Below are 17,712 nucleotides of genomic sequence, written 5' to 3'. Positions count from 1 at the left end.
GTTCAATTCCAGGCAGAGGGTGAAACCTTGGGCAAGTTTCCTTACTCCACACAGAGCCTAATAATAATCCCTCCAAAAAACAAAACAATAATAAATTGGTCACTTTCAATCTACGACTGTTTGTGGGACATTGCTGTGCGCAATTGGCTGCCGCGTTCGCCCACAAATATACAGTCACTTCACTTGACAGTGTGTTCTGTGAAGCGCTTCGGGACGTCCTCCCGACGTGAAAAGCGCTATATCCGATGCGAGGATTATTATTATTATTATTATTATTATTATCCACACACCTACCTATCTCTTCCCGGCGCCACAACTGCAGTGAGGGAGCCGGTGATTGTGGGGCCCCGCCCCCAGCCATGGCCCCGCCCCTAACCCCGCCCCCGACCCCGCCTCCCGGCCCTAGCCCCGCCTCTCGGCCCTGGTCCCGCCCCTGACCCCGCCTCCCGGCCCTAGCCCCACCTCTCGACCCTGGCCCCGCCCTGACCCCGCCTCCCGGCCCTGGCCCCGCCCCTGACCCCGCCTCACGGCCCTGGCCCCGCCCCTGGCCCCGCCTCTCGGCCCTGGCCCCGCCCCCGCTGTTAAAGGGCCGCGGCAGGTGGTTGTTGTTGTTGTTGTTGCCGGTGGCGGCGGCGGCGGCGATGTCGGTGACTCGGTGCAGATCTCGGTCCGTGTACCTCGGGGCGGTGTTAGCGCTGCTCAGCGCCGCCTACCTCGCGCTGACGGGATACTACGGCCTTTACGTGAACCTGCTGTCAGGTGAGGAGCACCGGCACCGACTGTAATTTGTTTGGGCGCCGAAACCGGGACCGGTTTCCAGACTCCCGACTGCCGGTAAACAGTGTCCCCGGGGCTCCTCCCCTCCCCTCCCCTCCCCTCCCCCACCCCTCCTGCACCGGGGCCCGGTCTGTGCGGTATCCCCGGGGGTGTGGGGTGGGGGGAGAGAGGGTCAAATCCTATCAAGTGCTTTGAGACGTCTGGACTCTGTGATAAGATGTTGTAACAAATATAATAATAATATGGAATAATAATAATAATAATATTTATTATATCGAATAAATTTTAACAATTTTTTTTAACAATAATATTTATTATTATTCTTAAAAAAATATTGTTAAAAAATAATAATAATAATCATTGCATTCGATACAGCGTCTTCGAGACGTCTCAAAGCGCTTCCTTCGCGCAGTATATTATCTTGTGGGCGAAACGCGGCAGCCACTGGCGCGTAGCAATGTCCCACCAACAGCCGTGGATTGAGTGACCACATTTTTAAATATATACATAGGTATATACGTATATATATTTTTGAAGGGTTTATTACTTCTGAAAAAAATGATCCGCCAATTGAATAACAACCTACTTACTTGTTGGGTACCACCGGGGGGTGTGGAATAAGGAGACTTGCCCAACGTTTAGCTCTGTCTGGGAATCATACCCAGGTCCTCTCGTTTGCAAAGCGAGTGCTCTAACCGCTGAGCTACAGGACTCCACACGATTAAAAGTAGAGGGAACGCGTTTAGTGGCTGTCAGTCTCGCCGCCGAGGCGGGAGGTTTTGGTTCCAGCTCCGCATTCACACCAGGACTTTGAGCTCACAGTCCCTGTCGGAGATGCCGTCCTTCAGATAAGATGTTAAACCAAAGTCTTGTCTCGCTCACACACACACACACACACACACACACGCTCTGACTCACACACACACACACGCTCTGACTCACACACACACACACGCTCTGACTCACACACACACACACACACACACGCTCTGACTCACACACACACACGCACACACACGCTCTGACTCACACACACACACACACACGCTCTGACTCACACACACACACACGCACACACACGCTCTGACTCACACACACACACACACACACACACGCTCTGACTCACACACACATACACACACGCTCTGACTCACACACACACACACGCACACACACGCTCTGACTCGCACACACACACACACACACACACACGCTCTGACTCACACACACACACACACACACACACAAACAGAGGGAAAGCGTAACAAAATAAGAATTGCTCGACGAAAGAAGACCGAGGTCAATCTAGTTCGCCTTCCACCATCCTGGCAGTCGCTTGCACGCGTCGTGTCCCAAACTATATGCTGCATCCCCAGATATCATCCCCTAACAGAAATCTGTCTTACTTGCTTTTGAAAGAATCAACACTTTCTGCTTCCACCATCTCCCTGCGGAGCCTGTTACATGCTGGTTACTGATCACTCGCTGAAATTGTGTTTCCGGAGATTTCTTCTGAGTTTAGCCCCTTCAGTCGCAGGTCGTGTCTTCTGGTTATATCGCCCCTCAACGGTCCCGTCTCCAGCGTGAACATGCCCAGTTATCTCGGTGCTCCAGGTAGTCCAGTCCCTCCATCCTCTCCACCTTTCTGGTTGCCCTCCACTGTATTCTCTCAATTGCTGCAATATCCTTTTTGTATTGCAGTAACCAGAACTGCACGCAGTATTCCAAATGTGGTCGCAACAGTGATTCATGGAGTAACAGGATTACCACACTATTTCGACTTGATATTGCCCGTTTAATGCCACCAGGGCATCTGGTTTTCCTGACTCACAGGCCCCCAGCGCTGTGGGAGCTATCCTCTGGCTGAGCAGTGTGGTGACATGGAAGCATTTTCAGAGTTTTAACGTTTATCTATTCAACACTACTTTCAGTCACTTTACAGCCCCCCCTCGCCAGTTTTGCAGATTTCCCCCCACTCACCGATGGGTGGCTGGTCCTACGTGTGTGTGGAGAGCGAGTGCTGGGGGGGAACTGACTGCAAAGGACTTCACTGCCCCCCATCCCCGGCTAGACACGCCATCCTGGTGCGGGGGGGGGGGGGTTGACTGATAACGTGAGAGGAACCTGGATGCAAGCAACACAGCACGGGCTGAGCTCAGGAATATTGGGGAAGGATAACAGGAAAGAGGGAATAAAGCTCTGGGACTAACCCTCTCTCTGGCTCCCACTGTAGATGATGGCGCTGTGGGGGGGTTCAGCCCAGGGGGGAACCTGTTGGATTACTGTCTGCAGCTCGGCCTCATCCCAGAGAAAGATGCCATACACGTTACCTGGGCCCACGGGGCCAACAGCCTGCGAGAGATGGAGGAAGCTCTGAGAGGTGAGGCGCTGTGGGGGTGGGGAGGGTTGCCGTTGGGGGAGGGAGTGCGAGGGGAGGGGGCTCAAGGGGGAGGGTCCCCGGGTAGGGGCTGTGAGGGAGCTTTACTGTCCTCCTGAATAGGGTACGGACTCCCTGGGGAGTGAGGTTTAACGGCTCATCTGAAGGACGGCGTCTCTGACACTGTGGCGCTACCTCCCCAGCACCACACTGGAGCTGAGAGTATTTGACGCGAGAATTATTTGACCCAGGGACAAGAGGGAAGATCCTGTGTTATACCCACACTCCGAGCAGAATCGTGGGCTGTAGTTAATGTTAACTGAGCTCAGATTGTTCCAGAAGCTTGTGCTGAGCATGCAGTGGCTGTGTTGCAGGTCCTGCGATGGTGCTGGAAGCTGACGTGACTGTTGAAGGTCTGAACACACAGAACCAGACCAACGTTCCCATCATGGCTCATCCCCCTGCCATCTACAGCGACAACACCCTCCAGCACTGGCTGAACACTGTCACCCAGTCACAGAAAGGTACCCACCCCGCCCAGACACCCACATCCACAAACCACGCCCGCTCCTCCACCCACGCTCCCCACACCCCCTGCCCCCGCACCACCCAGCCCACCCATGCCCGCAGCCCCGGCCTGCCCACACCTGCACTCCCCGGCCCATCCACCCCTGCACTCCCCGCCCGCAACCGCCCGCCCACTCGCAGCCACACGCCCCCGCAAGCCAGCCCACTCCCGGCTGGGATGAGCAGGCTTCGGCGGCTGAGGATTAAGTGTAAATCTCTCTGCAGGAATCAAACTGGATTTCAAAAGCCTCGAGTCCCTGAGTCCATCCCTTGACATCCTCACAGCTGCAGATTCCCAAAATCAGATCAACCAGCCCGTCTGGCTCAACGCCGATATCCTGCGGGGCCCCAACGTACCCAACTTCGTCCAGCCGGTCAACGCCTCTCGGTAACACCCTCCAGGACCAGCCCCCCCCCCCCCCGACAAAAGCCCCCCGCCTCCCGTAACGGCCCCCATCTGGTAACGCACCCCCCCCCCCACCCCCATCCCGGTAATGGCCTGCTCCCCCCAGCAATGCCCCCACCCGATAATGGCCAGGAGGCAGAATGTCTGCACTGTGGGAAGCATGTGTGCGAGTGACATTCTCACCATGTCTCATCGTGACTAACTGGGTCTCGGTATCAGTTGATTAACGACCGCCTATCTCTGTGTCTGTCCGTGCCCTGTCCGTGTCTCTGGCCTGGCAGGTTCCTGGCTCTGGTTCAGGAGAAGTTTCCTACCGTGACGGTTTCCCCGGGGTGGCTGACGCTGTACGTGCCGCTGTTGGCGGTGAAGCCATACACGCAACTCATGGTGGAGGAGATGGCGGCTCTGGTGCGAGATTTGCCGCAGAGAATAACCTTCCCTGTCAGGGCCGTGCTGCTCCGAGCTTCCTGGCTGCACTTCAGTTGGTTGCTCAGCCAGTCACCGAGGTAACTACCGCTTAACCAACTATTTAGCTCCAGCACTAACCGGTCACTAAAAATAAATAATAATAATAATCCTTGCATTTAGGATAGCGCTTCATCACATCGTCGAGACGTCTCAAAGTGTTTCACATGTAACAATGGGTGTTAAAGTGTAGTGACTGTGTTTTGTGGGTGAATGCGGCAGCCAGTTTGGACACAGCAATGCCCCACAAACAGTTGTGAAGTGAGTGAATGTTTTGTTGGTGGGTATTGTCAGCCCGGAAACCTGGAGAGAGAAATTCTTTACAAATAACCTAGAATCTTTAACATCCACCTTACAGCAAAGGGACATCAATTTAACCTCTCATGAGGATGAGGCCATTCAGCAACTCAAACCTGTTCTGGTATTTTATCAGATCATGGCTGATCTATACCTAAATATCAATAATATTGATATCAATAATATTGATATTGATATCTCTTCGAGACGTGTTAAAAGTGCTTCACAGGACATACTGTAAACTTTGAATTGACTGTATATTTTGTGGGTGTAAACTCCAATTGAGGTTTAGATCAGTCATATATTAATTAATGGCTCTGGGACGCTACTCTGCCTGAAGGGCGCTACCTAAATGCTTGTATTTTAATCCCCTATATTTGTATTGTATACATGTTACATATGTATATGTGGGGAGCGGGGGAATCGAGGCGTGTGAATGAGTGAGGACGTGATGAGCAGTGTTGTATGTGCAGGTACAGTCTGACCCTGTGGCAGGGAGAGGCTGACCCGATCACAGTGGAGGATTTGCTGTTTATCCGAGAGCACAGCGACCCCCAACAGATATACTACGACATTTACGAACCGGTTTTATCAGAATTCAAAAACATTGCACGTGAGTACTTACCGAGAAGTTTTCATTGTGGCTGAAAGGGTTACGGATCAGGGTGTTCGAGGGGAGAGTGTGGGGAGCAAGGTGGCGGGAAGAGGGGTGAAAGTGTGACGGGATTGTGTGGGGGATGCAGGGGGAGTATACACTGTAACGAGCATCTCTTCCCCCGTTGCAGTGCACGGGAACCGCGACAGCCTCAGAACAGGGACCGGCTCAAAGCCAAGTGGTTTGAGGTCAAGAGCGGAGACACAAACCTGAGCCCAACCCTGAGGTAACAGCACCCACTTCGTTCCCCTTCCCCATCAACCCCCCATCTCTCTCTCTCTCACACCACACACGCACACGGCACATCACGGGAACATTATCTCAGATGAAAGCATTGTAGTATTGATAATTGACGGGGGATATATACGTGTGTGTGCGCGCGGGGTGGGGTGTAGACTAAGGCACAGACTAACACGGTTTCCTCTCTATCTCTCTCTGGCAGGGCCTGCAGTGGGTGATGGTGGGGGGGGGGGGGGGGGAGATTTTGGTGGTGACTGTACAGAGCAGCACTGACAGCGAGGGCTCTGGGGGTGACGTACAGCAGCCCCCCCACTCCCCGCCGCAGGACCCCCGTGCCCGCCCACCGGCTCACCCACCTCCACACCAGCTCCGCACCGTCACGGCAGCTTACACTCGACAATAATTAACCCTTTAAATACTGCGTGAGAGGCTTGTGATACAGCGAGTACTTTTTTGTAGCTTTTTATCCTGATTTTTCAATCAGACGAGACGGGCTCAGCAATAAGGTTACAACCATGAACCCCTCCCCCTTCCCACCCCCATCTCCCGCACCTCTCACTCCCACTCCCCTCCCAAAGTCAATTTTACTGAAGTTATACACTGTAAGTGCTCGTCTCCGGGTTTTGTAAAGTTTGATTAAAGATTTTATTCTCACTGTAAGAAAGTACAGGCTGGTTTTGTGCGTTTATTGGGAACCCATACAGCAGGAAGCAGGGCTGAGGCTCATGTTGCTCACTGAGACCCTCAGCCTCCGCAACCCCAACCTGCAGTTTACACTCCGCTCACAGAGAAACACTCACTCACTGTAACAGCCAGACACTCCGCACTCCTGGTTTATACACACAGACAGAGACATGGAGATGTTGCTTCGCTCACAAAATATACATTCACTTTACAGTACATTCTGTGAGCTTTTTAAGACGTCTCCAATATGTGATAAAGGCACTATATCAAATGCAAGGATTATTATTATTATTATGGAAATAGACAGAGACACACACACACACACACAGGGACGTGGAGACACACACATTTTGACATACACACAGGTGGGGAAATGCATGGAGACGGACACGGGGGGAAACAACTGTAAAGTCACCATACCCCAATGCAAAATATTTCTATTTCCTGACTCCCAGGAGCTTCACATCCTCACACACAAAGCTAACGTCATCACTACTGACTGTGTGTGTTACCCACAGACACACAGCCTGACACACCAGTATCTGGGTGTGGGGGTTGTCTTCTCACTGCTCTCGAGTTGGGCTGACGCTCTCTTTGTTCTGCTCCAGGAAGGCATTGCAAGCCTCGAAGGTGCAGCAGAAGTGAGCGGAGAGGCCGGCGATGTCAGTGGTGATGTAGGGCAGCACGCCAGGCGTGGCCTGGTTATAGTAGGTGATCTGTAACACACACCGCATCAGCCACAGCACAACCCATCACACACGGGTCAGTGACACCCGCCTGCCACACTCAGACTCCCGGTGTCACAATACAATCTTGGGGGGATGGGTTCAGTGGGGGCAGGCACAGTGATGGAGGGGAGGGGCACTGGGGGAAGGGCGGGGTGCAGTGGGAGGAGCACGGTGGATTTGGGGATGGGGCACAGTGGGGGCAGGGCATGGGGCACAGTGGGGGCAGGGCATGGGGCACAGTGGGGGCAGGGCATGGGGCACAGTGGGGGCAGGGTATGGGGCACAGTGGGGGCAGGGCATGGGGCACAGTGGGGGCAGGGGGCGGGGGCAGGGACCAGCTGTCACTTACCCGGGTCCGGTCCCCGCTTTCTGGCCACAGAGCGAAGCCGGCACACAGCACCTCCCCCCGCACATACTCCTCACTCGGGGGCACCGCAGCCAGCGAGACCGAGCGAAACGCCACCACATAGGGGTCTCTGTAAGGTTAGCAGCCGGTCTTAGTGTGAGTGGCTCAAAGTAACTGAGTAAGTGACGGTAACTGAGTGATTGACGCAAACTGAGTGAGTGGCGGTAACAGAATGAGTGGCGGTAACAGAGTGAGTGACGGTAACAGAGTGAGTGACGGTAACAGAGTGAGTCACGGTAACAGAGTGAGTGACGGTAACAGAGTGAGTGACGTTCTCTGACCCTCCACAGGTCCCTGTCCTGTGGCCCTGCTCACACTCACTCACTCAAAGTACTGACAGACACTAACCCGGTATCACAGGGCTCCCGCTGGGAGGCCAACAACACAAAGTCCTGCATCCGGCTCCCTTTGCTGATGGACGGGGAAATCACGTGGTAAATGAAGTCTTCCTCATCCACCTTCTGTATCAGCTCACAATGCCTGAGGAGCAGAGCACAGGGTGAGTGTGTCGACACGGCAATCAGTGTGTGTGTGTCACGCTGGCGAGCGTGTGAAATGCCTGTGAGTGTGCGACATGGTGGTGAGTGTGCGACACACCGGTGTGTGTGTGTGTGTCACCGCTTGTGTTGAGAGGCTCCCCTCAATGTCTCTGTTCCTCCCTCCGCACTCCCCACCCTGGCACCCCTCCCTCTGCGCTGTCCTCACCGGTAGTGACTGTCCCACTCGTGCCGCCGCCGCAGGTCTGTGAGCAGCCGGAAGGCGAGCCGGGCCCTGACGGAGACGCTCATCTCGATCTTAAAGGAGAGAAACTCGTGGTCCTCCAGCGTGAAGAGCCGCACCTGCACACGCAACACATCACCGCAACATGTCACCCAGAGACACTGCAACACGTCAAGAGACATGGGAGAAGGACACCCCGGAGAGACAAATCACATTCCGGAGACACACACGGGACTGGGTGGGCAGAGCGGGGTGTTTGGAGCTGCCAGTCGCTGATGCTCACCTTGTTGCGGGTGGAGCTCAGCACCCAGCGTCGTTTTGCCGCCAACATCTTCAGAGCATAAACGTTATTGTAGCTGAGATACACCTGCAGAGAGACACCGCGTTACAGTCACAGCGTCAGGGGGAAGGGATGTGGGCGAGGAGTGGGGGAGAGCGTTGGGGGGGAGCGGGGGGAGCTGTGCAGGGGAAGCAGTGGGGTGGAGAGGGGTGGGGGGATATGTGGGTGGGGAGACTGGGGAGCGGGTGGGAGGAGAAGTGAGGAGCAGGGTGGGGGGAGCAGTGCGGGCGAGGGGGGCAGTAGGTTACCTGGTTGCTGGGGAGGAAGGGCACGGACAGAGGCCTCTCTGTCTGTTTACAGGAGATGATGTATTTCCTGGAAGATTTTCAGATTTGTCAAAAATCAACATTTAATAGTAATAGTAATTTAATAAGGTTTACATTTGATTTACTTTCCTGTCAGGAGGACGTCTCAAAGCCCTTTATAGGGTTCACTGTAAAGTGTAGTGACTGTGTGTTTTGTGGATGAACGATGCAGCTAATTTGCGCACAGATAGTGGGAGTGATTGTATCTGGGGGATTGTCAGCCAGGACAGCGAGAGAGAGAGAGAGAGACTCCCTTCTCCTTTCTAATAGTGCCACAGGGTCTTTAACGTCCGCCTAAACAGAACACAGACGGGGAGTGAGGTTCAATATCTCATCCGAAGGACAGCGTCTCTGACAATACAGTGTTCTCCCCCTACCCTCACCCCCCCAGCACTTCGCTGGAGCATCGGCATAGATTGTGAGCTCAGAGTCCTTCTCCCACACACTGACCTGTCCAGTCGGATTTTCTTCCTGGCACTGGCCTCCCGGAACCTTCTTTCTCCATCCTGTGGGATTGACGGGATCAGGTTAAGCTGAAACAATCCATGTCTCAGATATAAGAGCGAAAGACATAGTATGAGCCAGAGCCCTACCCACTGTCACAAGCTCTGCCCACTGCCCAGAGCCCCCCTCCACTGCCCAGAGCCCCCCTCCACTGTCCAGAGCCCCCCTCCACTGTCCAGAGGTCTGCCCACTGCTACAAGCTCTGCCCACTGCCCAGAACCCTGCCCATTGTCCAGAGGGATGGGGGGAGTGGAGGGATGGGCTCGGAGCTCACCCCGGGATCAGGCTGGACCCGTGGGAAGCTGCGGAGCTGTCCGTCCGGCTCCATCACCATGAAGGTCATGAAGGCGCTGTTAATGTGTCGCTTCCCCTCCCAACCCTCCACGTACGTCTCCGCCTCTGCACACACCCCCACCTCGAAACTGCAAACAAACACAGGTGTGGTTGCCACAGTTACCAACATTACATGTGATCACCAGAGAGTTACTAACATTACACGCATGATCACTAGGAGCACACGTGATCACCAGACAGTTATAAAGCGTTCTGGGTCTCTACCATGTGTGAGGGGGGAAGCTCTGATTGAGGAGGGACCGTGTTGATGGGGTAAAAGTCACAGCTTTATTCGACACTAATAAAAAGATTTGCTGTAATAAAAAGGTGGCTATAAACTGATGGCCTTGAACAAAGTCTTCTAACGCTGATGTTTGTTTCAGCGCAACTCGCTCTTCAAAGTGGAGACACGCAAACCTACAGATAAGGGACCTGAGTCCTGGGCCGTGGAGTGCGTGTGCAGTGCTGCGGAATGTGTGTGCGGAGCGTGTGAGTGGCCCTCGCTCACCTGTTCTTGAAGGCGTTGTTGACGATGGCCTTCAGGCTGATCCGATCGCCCACCTGGGAGGGGCCGCGGAAATAGAACATCTCGATGGTGCGGAGCGTGGCTGGAGCCTTACAGAAACGCCTGAGGAAGAATCAGAGCAGCTCCCAGTACACAGCCCCGTTCACAGTGTAGGCTGACGCTCCAGCGCAGTGCTGGGCATGGGGTGAGGGTAGGGGGGCTTGCAATGTCAAAGACGTCACCCTAAACCAAGTCTGTGGTTCATTAAGGTCAATGGGAGAATTTCACTTCTTCTTTGCCTTGAGTCTGACTCAAAAGCCGATGCCTCCAGCACTGTGCTGGAGGGTCAGCTCAAGGTTTGAAGCCGCACAAACTTCTGAGCCAGAGGCGAAGGCACGAGTGACCGACCTTCACACAAACAAACACGATCACATTCAGCCTCGCCCTCGCTCAGCACAGTGATGTGATTGATGGAGAGGAGCTTACCTGGCTGCGATGGCGGCTACACCCTCCATCCACGCCATGATCTGGCCACCGAAGGTGTAGCCTTGGTGATTGGCGTGAGGCGGTAAAACCAGCTCCGTGCTCTCTGCCCGTGTGCTGCTGCCCGGCACTGCCCCCTGACACTCATCGGTGTCCAGCGCCACTACAGAGACATGACATGTGCGTGAGCAAACAGCAGCCAACCACAACCAACTCACACACGGCGACACACATCAGTGTAAAGAATGTCCTCCATCTCATCATTAACACAACTGGGCAGAGATTAGAGAACTCCAGTGGAGGAGTAAGCATCAGACAAGACACGATGAGGAAAGAGCAGGGAATGGAGTAGAGAGCTCCAGTGCGGGAGTGAGCACCAGCACAGACACGATGGGGAGAGAGATAGCAGGGAATGCCCAGGTGTGAGCTGGGCTGGGGATGTGGGCAGGGCCGGGGTGGGTGTGTTACCGTCCTGCTCGGAGATGGTGGACAACAGGTCTTTCATGGCCTCGATATGTCCGAGCCTCATCCTGCGGCGCTCAGCGGCCACGCTGTACTCCACCTGCTCCTCCGACGTTCTCGGCACCACTGGCTTCAGCTGCACCTGGCCCACGGTAAGACACGGTGAACAACGAAAATACCCTCTCTGCACCCCCTAAACCACGCAGCCCCACCCCCTAACCCCTGCCCCACTCCCCGCTTCTCCCCACCACTCCCCTCTCCTCCCTTCCCCCACCTCCAGGGCCGGCTGGGACAGGACATGACACACTGTGAGGGAACAGCAGAGACTTTGCGCAGCTCCTACCTTCTCACAACCCGTTTTCTTTGCCACGAACGTAGCAAAAGCTTTGCACACTCGCCACTGCCTTCCACTGGCCACATCTTCACAGCTAGTCACAATCCCCACCTGGTAAAACAACCATTGAAGTCACGAATATAATAATAATAATAATCCTTGCATTTGATATAGCGCTTTTCACGTCGGGAGGACGTCCCAAAGCGCTTCACAGAACACACCGCAAAGTGAATTTGTGGGCGAACTCGGCAGCCAATTGCGCACAGCAATGTCCCACAAACAGTCGTGGATTGAAAATGACCAATTTATTATTGTTTTGGTTTTGGAGGGATTATTATTAGGCTCTGTGTGGAGTAAGGAAACTTGCCCAAGGTTTCGCCCTCTGCCTGGAATTGAACTCAGGTCTCTCGCTGGCAAAGCGAGTGCTATAACCACTGAGCTACAGGACTCCAGGACTAGTGTATACACACATACACATACGCAATCGCACACTCACAACCACTCATACATACATACATACATACACACGCATGTAAGTGGGCATGCACACCACAATGACTGTAAAGCACCTGGTCTGAAAAGGGTTAGTGATTAATATACACATGGCCACACAGAGAGAGACAGTCGCAGCCCCTGAGATGCTGACCTCCATGCTGGTGTTGAAAGCTCGGTTCACTTTCGCTCGGATGTTAACAATCTGTCCAACGCTGCAACAAGAGGAAACCGGGGATGTCATTGAGGTAAGAGGCCAGATTAGAGCAACAGTGAATGTCTTAACACGTAGCCTGGGCTCAGTGAGTAGTTATTGCTTCCTTCTCTTCTGGAGGACATTTCCACAAACGTCCTCCAGTCCCGGATCTAACTCTCCCCTCCTCGCACTCTGCCTGTCCCCTACACTCACCCCCTCCCACACACTCCCCAACCCACACTCCCCACTCCCACACTCACCCCCCCATCACACGCTCATCACCCCCCACCTTCACCCTGCCCTCCCCCCCACCCACCCTCACATACTCCCCCCCCCCCCCCACCACCACCACCGCTGCATCCCCTCATCCCCACTGAGAACGTTTGGACCAATAATAACAATAATAATCTTTGCATTTGATATAGTGCCTTATCATATCTTTGAGACGTCTCAAAGTGCTTCACAGAATGTACTGCAAAGTGTAGTAACTGTGTATCTTGTGGGTGAAATGAGGCAGCCAATTGCACACAGCAGTGTCCCACAACCAGTCGTGGACTGAGATCTCCGGCTATGATATTAGTGATATTTTTTCCTAAAGGGACAGCAAATGTGGAGAGGGGCCTGAGAGTAACCAATGGGGAGAGGGGCCAGAGAGTAGCCAATGGGGAGAGGGGACTGAGAGCATCCAGTGGGGATAGGGGGCTGAGAGTAGCCAATGGGGATAGGGGGCTGAGAGTAGCCAATGGGGATAGGGGGCTGAGAGCAGCCAATGGGGAGAGGGGAACGTTACCTGAGCGAATGTTCAAAGTCAATGTCGTCCACAGAGACGGTGACACACGGGCAGAGAGCGTGTCTCTCCGCTACCGGGGAGAGAGCAGAGATCATCATTAACAACAACAACAACACAGGCCTCGTCTACAAACGCACGAGTCACTACACTTTACAGCAAATTCTGGGAAGCGCTTTGAGGCGTCCACTTGAAGGGCGCTGTGTCAAGAGGATGAGTGGGGCGCGGGGAAAGGGGGGGAGAAATGGAAAGTTGAGGAAAGACATAGTGGGAGAGTTAGGTTTTGGAAACTCGGAGACGCTTACACGTGCTAATTCCTGTGTCCGGAATGGAATGCGCACTCTCTCCCTGGAGCTTCCCCCTCCTACTTGCCTGATCTCAAAGCGTCTTAGATGCAGGTTGGCGAAAGCCAAGGCTTGGGAGGGGAATGCGTTGGGGTAACTGCTGGGGTTTTGCCTGTTGTCACTCACTCACCGGACAGACAGGCCGTGATGTCCATCCACTTGAGGAGCTGCCCCACACTCAGCTCCTCACCATGTTGAGTGTGACACGGGAGGATCAGCTGGCTCATCTGCACCTGGGTCGGGTTCCTATACCCCTCCTCCATCCGTTGCTCCTCATAGCTCTCTTGGCGTCCCGTCTGCAAGCTCCCCATCTCGGCCATCGTCAGGCTCTGAGCAAACCCTAGAGAAACACAACATTATCCAGTCAGCAGCCAAAGTCCAGAGGTGATTAACCTGCTCCCTGTGAAAAGCACCGTGTCAATGTCATTTGTTGTTGTTGTGAAACCAAAATGAATTAGCGCCAAAGAGGGACTAGCGTCAGTGACCAATGTCAGTGACTAGCTGGAGGCCAGTGACTGATGCCAAACTACCTGTGGCAAGCTTACCACAGTTTAATAGCCACACTCAGATCTCCCACCCTGAGCTGGTTACTTGCCAGCCATGGACACACTGTGACCACTCACACACTTCCTGCCTCAAACTGCTACCGTTTGGTGAGGAAATCTCCAGCCCACACTTCCTCATGTGCTGTGAGGCTGATCACCAGTGCTGTGCAGTGACCACTTCTGTAGTATGTGGAGTCCCGTAGCGCAAGCAAGAGGACCTGAATTTGATTTCTGGGCAGGGTGAAATGTTAGGCAAGTTTCCTTATTTCACGCCTCTCGGTTTACCCAGCAATAAGTAGGAACTTGGTTGTTAGTCAATTAGCTGATCGCTTTTCCGGGAGTAATAATCCTTTAAATTTCTTTAAAAAGAATAAGCATTTGGTCACTCAATCTACGACTGTTTTGGTAGAAGGAATGAGGAAGCCACATACATCCTGGAAAATAAAAACCTCAATGGGGTAGAGGAGCAAAGGGATCTAGGGGTACACATACACAATTCACTAAAAGTATCAAAGTAGGTTAATAAGACCACAAAAAGGCAAACCAGGCATTGGGGTTTGTTTCTAGAGGGATAGAAATGAAAAGCAGGGAAGTTATTGTAAACTTCTATAGAACCTTGGTTAGACCACACTTAGAATATTGTGTGCAGTTCTGGTCCCCACATTATATTGGGACGTAGAGGCACTGGAGAAGGTGTGGAAATGTAATTTGAACTATCACATAACGGGTTAAAAACATCTTGCACTACAGTGTAAACAGCCCTTTACCTTCTAATTGCACTGTCTTTGTGCTGTCCCTGTATCAGTAAAATTGGCAAGCGTACTATCTATTGGCAAAGAATCAAAAGATCTCCTCCAAGGTCTTTCCTGCCTCACTAAAATTAATTGGTAAGGAGTATCGCTATGTTTGACAAATTTAATTGACAGACAATACAAAGCCATGCAAGAGTAAAAACTACCAATTAGGAAAATTGGAAAAAAAGTATTCACGTGAACAAACTATTTTGGTTGGATAAGATTTGTGTATCATGTATTCTAAAAATACATATACTCTGTATAATCACATAGAATTCGAAGTTGTCCTGCTCGGGTATTGTAACCTGAACGGACCTCTTCCCTCACTGCAGTGGGTCAATAAAGCTTACAATGGTTGTTGATTGATGAAACTGTCTTTGAATTGTGTTTATGGTAGCGCATCGAGCCACGACAAGGGGTTATACCTAACAGGAAAGGCTGAACATGCATGGACCCTTTTCTCTTGTAAGAGGTGATCTGATAGAGGTCTTTGAAATTATGAAAGATTTTGATATGGTAGACACAGGGAAGATGTTTCCACTTGTGGGGGAGACCAAAACCAGGGGCCATCAATGTAAACTCGTCACAAATAGATCAAATACGAATGTTAGAAGAAATTTCTTTACACAGAAAGTAGTGGGAATGTTGATCATGCAACCACAAGGAGTTGTTGACACAAGTGGCGTAGTGTGTGTGTGTGTGATTCTCTCCTGTGTGTGATTCTCTTGTGTGTGTGCGATTCTCTCCCTGTGTGTGTGTGTGTGTGTGTTTCTCTCCGTGTGTGTGTGTGTGTGATTCTCTCCGTGTGTGTGTGTGTGTGTGATTCTCTCCGTGTGTGTGTGTGATTCTCTCCCTGTGTGTGTGTGTGTGATTCTCTCCGTGTGTGTGTGTGTGACTCTCTCCCTGTGTGTGTGACTCTCTCCTTGTGTGTGTGTGTGTGTGTGACTCTCCGTGTGTGTGTGTGTGACTCTCTCCCTATGTGTGTGTGTGTGTGTCTCTTTCCCCCGAGGGAGGGCTGACCCCCCCCCCCCCACACACAGAGCAGTGTAGTGTGGAGTGGTTGTTTGCTGTCAGTGTAGTGTGGAGGTGGCACTGTGTGCTGACTGCTCACTCGCTCCCCGGGTCCCAGGTAGAGAGATTCCCTGGGAACAGCCGATCAGGAGGTTCCAAAGCGCGGCCCGTGGGTCCGCCTGACCCCCAGCTCAGCCCAGCCCAGCCCAGCTCAGCCCAGCCCAGCTCCAGCCCGGCTCAGCCCGGCCCAGTCCAGCTCAGCCCAGCCCAGCCCAGCTCAGCCCAGCCCAGCTCCAGCCCGGCTCAGCCCTCAGCCCGGCCCAGCCCAGCTCAGCCCAGCCCAGCTCCAGCCCGGCTCAGCCCGGCCCAGCCCGGCCCAGCTCAGCCCAGCCCAGCTCAGCCCAGCTCCACCCCCCAGCCCCAGCTCAGCCCAGCTCCACCCAGCCCAGCCCAGCCAGCCCAGCTCAGCCCAGCCCAGCTCCAGCCCGGCTCAGCCCGGCCCAGCCCAGCTCAGCCCAGCTCAGCCCAGCTCCACCCCAGCCCAGCCCCAGCTCAGCCCAGCTCCACTCCAGCCCAGCCCGGCTCAGCCCGGCCCAGCCCAGCTCAGCCCAGCCCAGCCCAGCCCGGCTCAGCCCAGCTCCACCCCAGCCCAGCTCAGCTCCAGCCCAGCTCAGCCCAGCTCCAGCCCAGCTCAGCCCAGCCCAGCCCAGTTCCAGCTGCCCTCCGGACGGGAATGGGGGCATCGCCAATGCCTCAATCCCGGTCCGCGGAGTGTGTGAGTCTGCGGTCAACACAGCAACTCGAATACCTTCAGGCAGTGTCGGTGCCTCTGGGACAGAGCAGTGCTCGTCCCCAGGAGGTGAGTAACTAGTTGGTTATTTGACATCTGGGAAGTGTTGGTTTGAGCCCTCACTAGGTAGACTGTTGGTACTTGGAACTTCCTTCGAAGGTGGGCAACACAGCTCAGCATGAAATGTGTGAGAGCATTGCCACCATCTTCCTGTCTGCAGCTCGGGCATACGGACCTTCCTACTGAGCAATGGTTCCACCAGTTTGAGGTGTGGAGTTTAAACAGCAACTACCGATCAAAGGCAAAGTGGACAATATTATTATACTTTTTGACCTGGAATTGAACAGGAATTGTTGGCTTGTAAGCCAGAAATTCACTCCCAACACCCATTTATATGGCTCCCTCTGTTGCAGAGTTGTGGTACTGATGGCATCGCCACATTCCCCACAGGGAAACTCCTCAGTGCAGGAATCCAGTGTACAAAGTGGAACATTATCATAATATAATAATCCGTGCATTTGATATCCTTACCATATCTTTGAGATGACTCGAAACACTTTGCAGAATACACTGTAAAGTGAATTGACTGCATATTTTGTGGGCGAAAAGCTGCAGCCAAACAGCGCATAACAGTGGATTGAGTGACTTTTTTTTAAAACGAATTATTACCCCCGGAAAGCGGTCTACCAATCGACTAACAACAGGGTTCCTACTCTAACATTAGGCAAACAGAGGCGTGTGGAGTGAGGAAACGTGTCCCGCATTCCTCTCTGCCGGAAACACAACACAGGTCTCCACTTGCGAGGCGAGTGCTCAAACCGCTGAGCTACCGGATTCCACACCTAAAGTTTGATATCGCAACTTATCGTTGTCTTCGAGTCGTCTCAAAAGCGCTTACTGAATCCACTGTAAAGTGTAGTGACTGTGCAGTCTTACCTGCCGGGAATCGAACCCGGGTCCTCTCGCTTGCCAGGCGAGCGCTCTAACCCACTACGCTACAGGACTCCTCCACAGGCACCGATGACGACAACAATTTACAACGCCCTCTCGGTGCAGGACGTCGTGGCTGAATACGCGAACCTCCGATGGTGGAGCAATGGGGACAGACGCCGATGACGATCAGCAACGGGACTGATGCCCAACTGTATCTTCCAATCAATTCCCC

General features: G+C 53.4%; 2 protein-coding genes and 1 non-coding gene across 5 annotated transcripts; 1 reads left to right on the top strand and 2 right to left on the bottom strand.

Moving 5' to 3' along the window:
- Window positions 1-616: 616 nt before the first annotated feature.
- Window positions 617-6,011, top strand: fam151a (family with sequence similarity 151 member A). 2 transcript variants are annotated; one of them, XM_042335570.1, is made up of 8 exons: window positions 617-759; window positions 3,011-3,157; window positions 3,529-3,678; window positions 3,947-4,109; window positions 4,409-4,633; window positions 5,363-5,502; window positions 5,675-5,770; window positions 5,987-6,011. In XM_042335570.1, exons 1-7 carry the CDS (start codon window positions 642-644, stop codon window positions 5,755-5,757), a joined length of 1,026 nt encoding a protein of 341 aa, XP_042191504.1. In that variant the 5' UTR covers window positions 617-641; the 3' UTR covers window positions 5,758-5,770; window positions 5,987-6,011. The 2 variants fall into 2 exon arrangements, with proteins under 2 accessions (XP_042191504.1, XP_042191503.1); XM_042335569.1 differs by lacking the exon at window positions 5,987-6,011 and having other exon boundaries at window positions 5,675-5,963.
- A 962-nt stretch (window positions 6,012-6,973) lies between these two features.
- On the bottom strand, window positions 6,974-17,506 carry acot11a (acyl-CoA thioesterase 11a). Of its 2 annotated transcripts, none has more exons than XM_042335844.1 (16): window positions 17,484-17,506; window positions 13,538-13,747; window positions 13,067-13,136; window positions 12,235-12,295; window positions 11,598-11,699; window positions 11,261-11,396; window positions 10,796-10,955; window positions 10,313-10,432; window positions 9,746-9,893; window positions 9,418-9,473; window positions 8,911-8,977; window positions 8,606-8,689; window positions 8,308-8,441; window positions 7,951-8,082; window positions 7,546-7,672; window positions 6,974-7,184 (listed from the first exon to the last, which is right to left on the bottom strand). In XM_042335844.1, the coding sequence occupies exons 2-16, from the start codon at window positions 13,725-13,727 to the stop codon at window positions 7,032-7,034; spliced, it is 1,740 nt and encodes a 579-aa protein (XP_042191778.1). In that variant the 5' UTR covers window positions 13,728-13,747; window positions 17,484-17,506; the 3' UTR covers window positions 6,974-7,031. The 2 variants fall into 2 exon arrangements, with proteins under 2 accessions (XP_042191778.1, XP_042191779.1); XM_042335845.1 differs by lacking the exon at window positions 17,484-17,506 and adding an exon at window positions 13,953-13,965.
- trnaa-ggc lies at window positions 17,479-17,550 on the bottom strand. Its single transcript has one exon. It is a non-coding gene; the product is annotated as a tRNA-Ala (tRNA).
- Between the last annotated feature and the right edge of the window lie 162 nt (window positions 17,551-17,712).

Source organism: Callorhinchus milii, unplaced genomic scaffold (assembly GCF_018977255.1).
Source record: "Callorhinchus milii isolate IMCB2004 unplaced genomic scaffold, IMCB_Cmil_1.0 Scaffold5, whole genome shotgun sequence".
Taxonomy (NCBI): domain Eukaryota; kingdom Metazoa; phylum Chordata; class Chondrichthyes; order Chimaeriformes; family Callorhinchidae; genus Callorhinchus; species Callorhinchus milii.
This window is presented reverse-complemented; position numbering and strand designations above follow the sequence as displayed.